Source organism: Centroberyx gerrardi, chromosome 12 (assembly GCF_048128805.1).
Source record: "Centroberyx gerrardi isolate f3 chromosome 12, fCenGer3.hap1.cur.20231027, whole genome shotgun sequence".
NCBI lineage: Eukaryota > Metazoa > Chordata > Actinopteri > Beryciformes > Berycidae > Centroberyx > Centroberyx gerrardi.
Window position 1 is genome coordinate 18,414,861 of NC_136008.1, and position 10,014 is coordinate 18,424,874.

The 10,014-nt window shown below is 39.8% G+C and overlaps 1 protein-coding gene across 1 annotated transcript; it reads right to left on the bottom strand.

Annotated features, from left to right (window-relative positions):
- Positions 1–4,062: 4,062 nt before the first annotated feature.
- On the bottom strand, positions 4,063–5,766 carry LOC139924979 (E3 ubiquitin-protein ligase TRIM21-like). Its single transcript, XM_078287290.1, has one exon. The coding sequence runs from the start codon at positions 5,764–5,766 to the stop codon at positions 4,093–4,095; it is 1,674 nt and encodes a 557-aa protein (XP_078143416.1). The 3' UTR covers positions 4,063–4,092.
- Positions 5,767–10,014: the final 4,248 nt, after the last annotated feature.

Genomic DNA, 10,014 nt, shown 5'->3' on the forward strand with positions numbered 1-10,014 from the left:
ATGCTGTCTCTGCTCTCTTTTTGTGTGAAACTTCAAAACAAAACAGTCCGTTTGCTGTAGAGCAAGATAACTTTCAGTTTCATTTCAGTGAAAAAAGACTGAGATGTCCCTCCCCTTCAAGTTAACCCTTTAATAGCTGAGTGTTTGCTAACCAGTAAGAACTTATCAACTTTAAATAACAACTTGATTCAGAGACTGATTTCCCTTTAATTTTTGATGCAGGGAAGAATGTTGGTTGGGTTTTTTTAGGGGAGTTTTGCACATGAGATTTTCATAGGTGAAAGAATCAAAGTTGAATCACACTGGGACTCAAACAGTAGAAGTTGAGATCAGGAAGTAGGAAGTAATAAAAAATTTATTCAGCCTCCTAATGTGCTTACACCAATTGGTGCAACTTACTGTATATCACACTGGCCATGCCCATGCATTGATTGTATGATTGGTGCAATGAAAATGACAAAGTAGATTTTTTTTTTTTTTTAACAGGCTCCTCTCTCCACATAAAGGAAACAAGACATTCTCCCTGGTTGTGTGCGAAGTAAACATGAGTCAGGGAAGGGAAGAGCTACTGTATCACAACCTGGGAAATAATAATAAGTAATGATACTCAAAAGGGTGTCATGTATAATGATATGTCCGACACTATGAATAGGCGATTTTTCTACATAAAAGCAGAATAGTAGTCTTGCTCTCAGACCCTCGACGCTCTCGCTTCGTGTCGCGAGAGCTTCTGGGTTTCTCAGATTAATGACATGGCAACACAGTAGAAACAAATATGCATCCCAGTGTAGACAGCAGCTCGCTGTGAGCCATATACAGTAAGTGTGTGTGTGTGTGTGTGTGTGTGTGTGTGTGTGTGTGTGTGTGTACCCTGGTGTGAACGTGTGTGTGTACACGGCATGCGTACTGATCTAGTTTAAACTCATCCTTAAGTGTAGCTAAACATAATGTTATTATGTAAACACTATGTAACCCATTATGTACAGGGTCAGTGTGAAGGTACAGTGGTATCAGAGGGGTTTACTCTACACATATGAACTAAAATGTATTGTCAGACACATTGAGATAATAAGTGCTGCTCTGATGAAGCATACAGACAGGCATATTGCAGAAGTTCAGGAAGGTTTTCATGGTGTTGCTTGAAGGAGGCTGAGACATGATGCAGCAAAATACAAACACCACCTCCACTGTACTTTTGTTATTTGTAGAGCACTGATGAACTTCATGAGTTCATGGCATGTGCCTTAGCCTGCTGAGCCACCATGGTATCAGTGTGTTGACTGTACCTGATGTGTTGAAGCTGGATGGAGTGGGATGTAACACTCAGTCCTTTACCACAGTGCTGCTGCACAAGTTTCACTGTAGTGGAGACAGTGACTTTACTCCAATTCACCACTAGAGGGAGCAATCTGCACATCTTTCACACAACCAGCAGCCCGCACCCACAGCTGCACTGTACTCTGTCAATCTGTGTGTGTGTGTGTGTGTGTGTGTGTGTGTGTCACTGTGGTAAAGACAAATCTCTCAAATGGAAGAAAAAGTTTGCTCAAAGACAAGTCTTCTTTCCCTTTTCTTCCCTTCCTCCTTCCTTCTTTCACTCCTTCCACCTTTTCCTCCATCTATCACTCCATTCATCCTCCATCTTTTAATTTTTGTCCTAGTCTTGCGTTCTGTTGCTTTCTTTCCCTGGCTTCCTACCTCCGTCCTTCATTCTTTCATTGCTTTCAACCCTTCTGCCTGCATTCAATTCTTCACCGATCCTTCCGTACTTTTTTCCTTCCCCCTATTCCTGAACAGAGGGAAGGAATGTATTTCATACATACAGTGTATTTCATACACTTTGCACATTTCACCTTTCACAGGCCTGAGCATCAAGTGCACCAAGACAAATTTCTTGTATGTTCTGTGAATGCATTAAATGAATGTACTTACTGGAAGCTGCATACATGCATCTGCTGAATGTCTGAAATGTAAATGAAACTGCTGAAGGTTTCTGTGACTCTGATTCTGACAGAAAATCTGTCATGCAGAGGATCAGCATGTTGCAGCCTGAACATCAGACCCATGGATGCTGAGTCAGGGTTTGTATAACTTTTCATGGAGGAAAACTTTCATGCAAAATCAATTCAGTCCAAGCAGTAAGGTTTCTTGAAATTGTTATATGACTGTAAGCACAATTGTTTTGCTTTCATAATCTTTTAAATTGATGCGTGATACTTATGTCATATACTTTACACTATCCATGTTATTCAGGCATCCAACATGTAACACACACACACACACACACACACACACACACACACACACACACACACACACACACACACACACACACACACATACACACGCACACACACACACACACACACACACATACAAAATTCAGTATGGGCTTGACATTTAACCAGCCAACAAAACAGGGCTTGAACTTGAACCCAGGTCCTCTGGTTTAAAGACAGTCTCTCTAATCACAAGGCCATCCTGCCTCCTTAGTGACACCTGCTGAGATCTAGTGGAGTGACACTGATGATGAAGCAAATTTGCTTCAGATATTTCCTTTGGATTTTTACCCATTTGTGCCAAAAATCAAATTAGATCAATTTCAATGAAGCTGTGATTTCTGTCTTTTAGTTATATTCAGCCTCTCTAAGTTTCCTCTTCACAGTGAGTCTGATCACTGAGCCAGGAAGTGGCCTTGGAAACTGTATTTCTCCTAGTTTTAACAGGTGACCATGAGGCTCAGAAAGCTATAGGCAGAGACTGTTGAAACTATTCAGTAAATCATCTGTGTTGATAAGCAGCAACATGAGTTGAAAAAGAACAGAAGGCATCAGGAAATTTCTGTCAGCACTGGAAATAAAGATACATGAAACACAAAAGTCCATAGTTTCTAAATCTTTAATGTTCAAACCAAATGAAAGGAGAGGATCAAGTGTTTGTCCAAGATTGTGTCTTGGCCCGATGGTGTGTGAAGTACAATTATAAGAATCAACAGTGTTTAGAAAGTCCAGAGCAAGACTTAATCAGACAACAAACATAAACGTTAAAATCAACAAAATTTACAATTCTGTCATTTGGGAATAAAGAGAGACAGCACATCAGAAATCTGTAGTAAAATAATAATGAGCCCAGTACACTAAGATAAATGAAGTGGTCTGTTGTCTGTGAGCTGAAAACAAGACATTTACATGAGATATAGTCACCACAGATATGAGGGTTACACTCAATGATATCCTTGTAAAACAGCTAATCAACCTCCACAGTCTGATGGTCTATAGATTTGTGTAGGTAAGAAAAGGTTGGGAGGCAGGTTATGATGGGTAAAACTGATACAGAAGGTTTGAACCAGATATCAGTGAGCAGAAATATGTTAAAATTATTGGAGGTAAAAAGGCCTCTTCAAATAAAAATGGATGTGACTGATGTCTTGCATTGACTGTACTGCTACTTCATGTCTTGCATGGGGAAGCTGCGTGATAGAAACCCGTTTTATTTAGAAGCAGTCAAAGTACCTTGGGCATAAAATCAAAAGTTGTGTCCAAGACAAATGTAAGTTTAACAGATACTCTACGCTGTCAATGTCTACAGATTTACACGTTTAACAGAAAATGTATGACAACATTGGAGTTACATACAGAGGATTCAAATAGTCTATCTTCAATCTTATTTTAATTTTACTATGTATTTAAACTTAATATACAGAAAGGGACTATTAACAAGTCACTAAAATATTTTATCTCACATATTCAAGGCAATCAAGATTACTTTAAAAAAAAATACACATGGAACAGATTACTGAATACCTGTCTAATTATTTTTTTTAAATCTGTAGCAATCTATTTTTCTTTTTTGGTGAAATGGTGAAATCTTGATATTTTCATGTACTATTGGATTAGTTTTCATCCAAAATATACAGAATAGTAACTTGAATGGAAAATGTAAGCAATTTGAAAAGTTGGCCAGTGGTTAAATGATTGAACAATTAAATTTTTTTTGAAGTTAGATTACTGTAATCTTCTAAAATGTAGTCAATCACTCGCTACATCTGCATGTGAAAAGATATAAAGAAAAGTTTGCTGATTCAAACTGAACTCACTCTGTGTGTTTGACAGGAGTGATGATCAGAGGAGCTGCTTCATCATTACTGGGGCTAAAGAATGGATAGATGTTCTCCTTGAAGGTGCAGCCAGTGAAAGAGTAGATCAGAGTCTCAGCCTCCACATCATAGAAGGACACCAGTCCCTCCTCATAATCTACAAACACCCCGACCTTCTCAGGCTTCTCTGTCAGGGAGAGGGGAACCCTGGGATCATCTAGAGACTGGTAGTTATTTCCATCTCTCAGCCATATAACCCAGCGTCCTTTGTTGGGGTTAGATGAGATTTTTCCCTTCCTGTTGCTTGACTCTCTAACTACTCCTAAATCCCATTCATTCCCTTTTACCTGAACCTCAAAGTAGAATCTCCCTGAAGAGAAACCTTCTTTTCCCAGGACATCGATACAGTGATCAAACCTCTCTGGGTTGTCAGGGAGATTCTGACGTGTGTCTCCACATCTCACTTGTTTCCCATCCTCAGACAGGATGAGTTTAGGGTGTGCTGTATCAGCGTCAAGAGTCACATCCACTGCATACAGCTGCTGGATCCTCCTCAGCCTAACATCTTCTGGCAGCTTCTCCAGATCTTCCTTAATCCCCTCTATGTCTTTAAGCAGAGTCGTCATCTCTTTAGTGAGTGTCTCCTCCATCTGAGCCACAGCTCTCCTCACCGTCTCCACACACAGATGAGTGCGGACACTGATGCCAGACCAGTTGTTGGTGTGTGGAGAGGAGGAGCAGGATGGGAAGCTCTGGAGGAGGTGGAGGTGGTCTTCAGTGTGTGAGAGACGCTCCAGCTCAGTGCTTCTCCTCTGGAGCTCACTGATTTCCTGCTCCAGCTCTTTGATGAACCCTTCAGCCTGTTTCTCTGCTGCTCTCTGCTTCTCTTCAATCACCTCAATCAGCTCAGCCTGGTTTCTTTGAATGGAGGCCACCAGAGCAGTGAAGACCTCAACACTCTTAGCTATCTCTTCCTCTGTGTCTTTCTTGTTGAGCTGCACTGACGCTTTCATCTCCTGAACCTTCAGTTGTCGTTCTTGTATCATCTCCTGTACTTCTGCCTTCTTCTTCCCCAGCTGAGCCTTCTTCTCTTCATACTCTTCCTCTAAAGGGACTGTATCATGAGTCTTATGTTCTGTACACATGACACAAACACATGTCTGGTCAGTCCTGCAGAAAAGGTCTAAAAACTTGTCATGTTTCTTACACATCCTGTCCTCCAGGTTCTCCACAGGATCGATCAGCTTGTGTCTCTTCAGGGCTGCGACTCTCTGATGAGGCTCTAGGTGAGTCTCACAATAAGAGGCCAAACACACCAGGCAGGACTTCAAGGCCTTGAGCTTGGTGCCAGAGCAGACGTCACAGGGAACCTGCACTGGTTTGGCAGCTTCTTGGTTGTGGCTTTCACTGCTGGCAGCTTTCACATCAACAGACTTCCTGAACTGAGCTGCCATTTCAGAGACCAAAGTATTGACAAAGAGATCTGGTCTGTTGGCAAAAGACTTTTTACACATTGGACAATCACACTGGCCATTGTTGTCCCAATATTTGGTGATACAGGCTTTACAGAAGTTGTGTCCACATGGAATAAAGACAGGCTCAGTGAAAACATCCAGACAGATAGAGCACAGGAACTGCTCTTCAGACAGGAGACTGATGGCTGAGGCCATTTCTAGAGGAGAGGAGAGGAGAGGAGAGGAGAGGAGAGGAGAGGAGAGGAGACAAGGAGGAGAGGAGAGGAGAGGAGAGGAGAGGAGAGTCTTTAATAGATGGTTCCATCAGTTCAGTGTCTTTTGCAATCCTCACATATAGATGTTCCTACTAATAAAGCACAGCTGATATTACTTGAGAGTGTATTTGGTTTATTATAACCACTTTTTTCTGATTGAAACTAAGCCATTTTGCCAGCATTACTGTAATCAATCAGTAACAAAAATGGTAACTGTGATTCATTACAAGTACTAACAAAAACAGCAATCAAATTACAGATGCATTTTAGAAATAGTTCATTAGATTATTACTAGAAACAGGTTGAGAATGAGAATGCCGATTTTACACCATCTGAAATCATGGATGTTGACGATGGCAACACTATTACAGAGACCTAAATTATTCACTTCATTCTAAACTCATTTTAATACTCTGGCTAATAATGTTAGCTGAATGCTAGTATATTAAAGACAAAATTATGAACAAAATCGTGATGCATAATTAATTAGAGTGAGTAAGCTGTTCACACTGCATGAAATGTTAACATGAGATAGATTTATAACATGTAATAGCTCTAAACATCCAGCACATCAGAAATCTAGTGAACACATGAACAGAATATGAAGTTAAACTTCACCTGTATATGGATGCTGTCTCTGCTCTCTTTTTGTGTGAAACTTCAAAACAAAACAGTCCGTTTGCTGTAGAGCAAGATAACTTTCAGTTTCATTTCAGTGAAAAAAGACTGAGATGTCCCTCCCCTTCAAGTTAACCCTTTAATAGCTGAGTGTTTGCTAACCAGTAAGAACTTATCAACTTTAAATAACAACTTGATTCAGAGACTGATTTCCCTTTAATTTTTGATGCAGGGAAGAATGTTGGTTGGGTTTTTTTAGGGGAGTTTTGCACATGAGATTTTCATAGGTGAAAGAATCAAAGTTGAATCACACTGGGACTCAAACAGTAGAAGTTGAGATCAGGAAGTAGGAAGTAATAAAAAATTTATTCAGCCTCCTAATGTGCTTACACCAATTGGTGCAACTTACTGTATATCACACTGGCCATGCCCATGCATTGATTGTATGATTGGTGCAATGAAAATGACAAAGTAGATTTTTTTTTTTTTTTAACAGGCTCCTCTCTCCACATAAAGGAAACAAGACATTCTCCCTGGTTGTGTGCGAAGTAAACATGAGTCAGGGAAGGGAAGAGCTACTGTATCACAACCTGGGAAATAATAATAAGTAATGATACTCAAAAGGGTGTCATGTATAATGATATGTCCGACACTATGAATAGGCGATTTTTCTACATAAAAGCAGAATAGTAGTCTTGCTCTCAGACCCTCGACGCTCTCGCTTCGTGTCGCGAGAGCTTCTGGGTTTCTCAGATTAATGACATGGCAACACAGTAGAAACAAATGCATCCCAGTGTAGACAGCAGCTCGCTGTGAGCCATATACAGTAAGTGTGTGTGTGTGTGTGTGTGTGTGTGTGTGTGTACCCTGGTGTGAACGTGTGTGTGTACACGGCATGCGTACTGATCATCTAGTTTAAACTCATCCTTAAGTGTAGCTAAACATAATGTCACTATACAAACACTATGTAACCCATTATGTACAGGGTCAGTGTGAAGGTACAGTGGTATCAGAGGGGTTTACTCTACACATATGAACTAAAATGTATTGTCAGACACATTGAGATAATAAGTGCTGCTCTGATGAGACATACAGACAGGCATATTGCAGAAGTTCAGGAAGGTTTTCATGGTGTTGCTTGAAGGAGGCTGAGACATGATGCAGCAAAATGCAAACACCACCTCCACTGTACTTTTGTTATTTGTAGAGCACTGATGAACTTCATGAGTTCATGGCATGTGCCTTAGCCTGCTGAGCCACCATGGTATCAGTGTGTTGACTGTACCTGATGTGTTGAAGCTGGATGGAGTGGGATGTAACACTCAGTCCTTTACCACAGTGCTGCTGCACAAGTTTCACTGTAGTGGAGACAGTGACTTTACTCCAATTCACCACTAGAGGGAGCAATCTGCACATCTTTCACACAACCAGCAGCCCACACCCACAGCTGCACTGCACTCTGTCAATCTGTGTGTGTGTGTGTGTGTGTGTGTGTGTGTGTGTGTCACTGTGGTAAAGACAAATCTCTCAAATGGAAGAAAAAGTTTGCTCATAGACAAGTCGTCTTTACCTTTTCTTCCCTCCTTCCTTCTTTCACTCCTTCCACCTTTTCCTCCATCCATCCATCCCTCCATTCATTCTCCATCTTTAAATTTTCTCCTTGCGGTCTTTTGCTTTCTTTTCCTCCCTCCCTACCTCCTTCCTTCTTTCCTTGCTTTCAACCCTTCTGCCTGCATTCAATTCTTCATGCATCCTTCCGTATTTTTTTCCTTCCCCCTGTTCCTGAACAGAGGGAAGGAATGTATTTCATACACAGGCATGAGCATCAAGTGCACCAAGATAAATTTCTTGTATGTTCTGTGAATGCATTAAATTAATGTACTTACTGGAAGCTGCATACACACATCTGCTGAATGTCTGAAATGTAAATGAAACTGCTGAAGGTTTCTGTGACTCTGATTCTGACAGAAAATCTGTCATGCAGAGGATCAGCATGTTGCAGCCTGGACATCAGACCCATGGATGCTGAGTCAGGGTTTGCATAACTTTTCATGGAGGAAAACTTTCATGCAAAATCAATTCAGTCCAAGCAGTAAGGTTTCTAGAAAATTGTTATATGACTGTGAGCACAATACTCTTTTAAATTGATGCGTGATACGACTTATGTCATATACTTTACACTATCCATGTCATTCAGGCTTCCAACATGTAACACACACACACACACACACACACACACACACACACACACACACACACACACACACACACACACACACAATTCAGTATGGGCTTGACATTTAACCTACAGGAAGTGGGTTCAATAATTTTAAAACAAAGCATAAGCTATATCACGTCTATTACACTTAAGAGATGTTTGCAAAATTCAACAAAGTGTGTCAGTTTTCAGCCAACAAAACAGGGCTTTACCTGAACCCAGGTCCTCTGGTTGGAGTGAAACTGATGATAAAGGGAATTTACTTGAGATATTTCCTTTGGATTTTTACCCCTTTGTGCCAAAAATCAAATTAGATCAATTTCTGTGATTTCTGTGTCTTTTAGTTATATTCAGCCTCTCTAAGTTTCCTCTTCACAGTGAGTCTGATCACTGAACCAGGAAGTGGCCTTGGAAACTGTATTTCTCCTAGTTTTAACAGGTGACCATGAGGCTCAGAAAGCTACAGGCAGAGACTGTTGAAACTATTCAGTAAATCATCTGTGTTGATAAGCAGCAACATGAGTTGAAAAAGAACAGAAGGCATCAGTAAATTTCTGTCAGCACTGGAAATAAAGATACATGAAACACAAAAGTCCATAGTTTCTAAATCTTTAATGTTCAAACCAAATGAAAGGAGAGGATCAAGTGTTATAAGAATCAACAATGTAAAGAAGTGCAGAGCAAGACTTAATCAGACAACAAACATAAACGTTAAAATCAACAATATTGACAATTGTGTCACAGTTAGGAATGAAGAGCGACAGCACATCAGAAGTCTGAAGTAAAATAATCATGAGGCCAGTACACTAAGATAAATCAAGTGGGCAGTTGTTTGTGAACTGAAAACAAGACAAATACAATGTAACCACAGCAATTTGATTTTAGAAATGATGCCATGACCTTAAAAAACCCCTCCATATTCTAACTAAGTATACAGAAAGGTATTATAAACAAGTGAAATATTATTAGTTAAAAAATGGTATGAGATACTAAAATGGTTTATCCCACATAATCAGGGAAATGAAGATAACTTTCAAAAAATATATGGTGCAGATTACTGAATACCTGTCCAAATTTATAATGAGTAACAATCTATTTTGCTACCCTAAACAAATTGTGGAATCTTGCTATTTTCATTTATCATTGGATTAGTTTTCCTCTAAAATATATAAGATAGTAAATTGAACAGATGATACGATTACATTTGAATGAAAAGGTATTTCAAGTTGCGTAAAATATTTGTGTCTCTAATAATATTTTTTTTAATCACTGTAATCTTGTAAAATGTAATAGATTACTCACCAAATGTTCATGTGAAAAGATGCAAAGAAATTTTGCTGATTCAAACTGAAC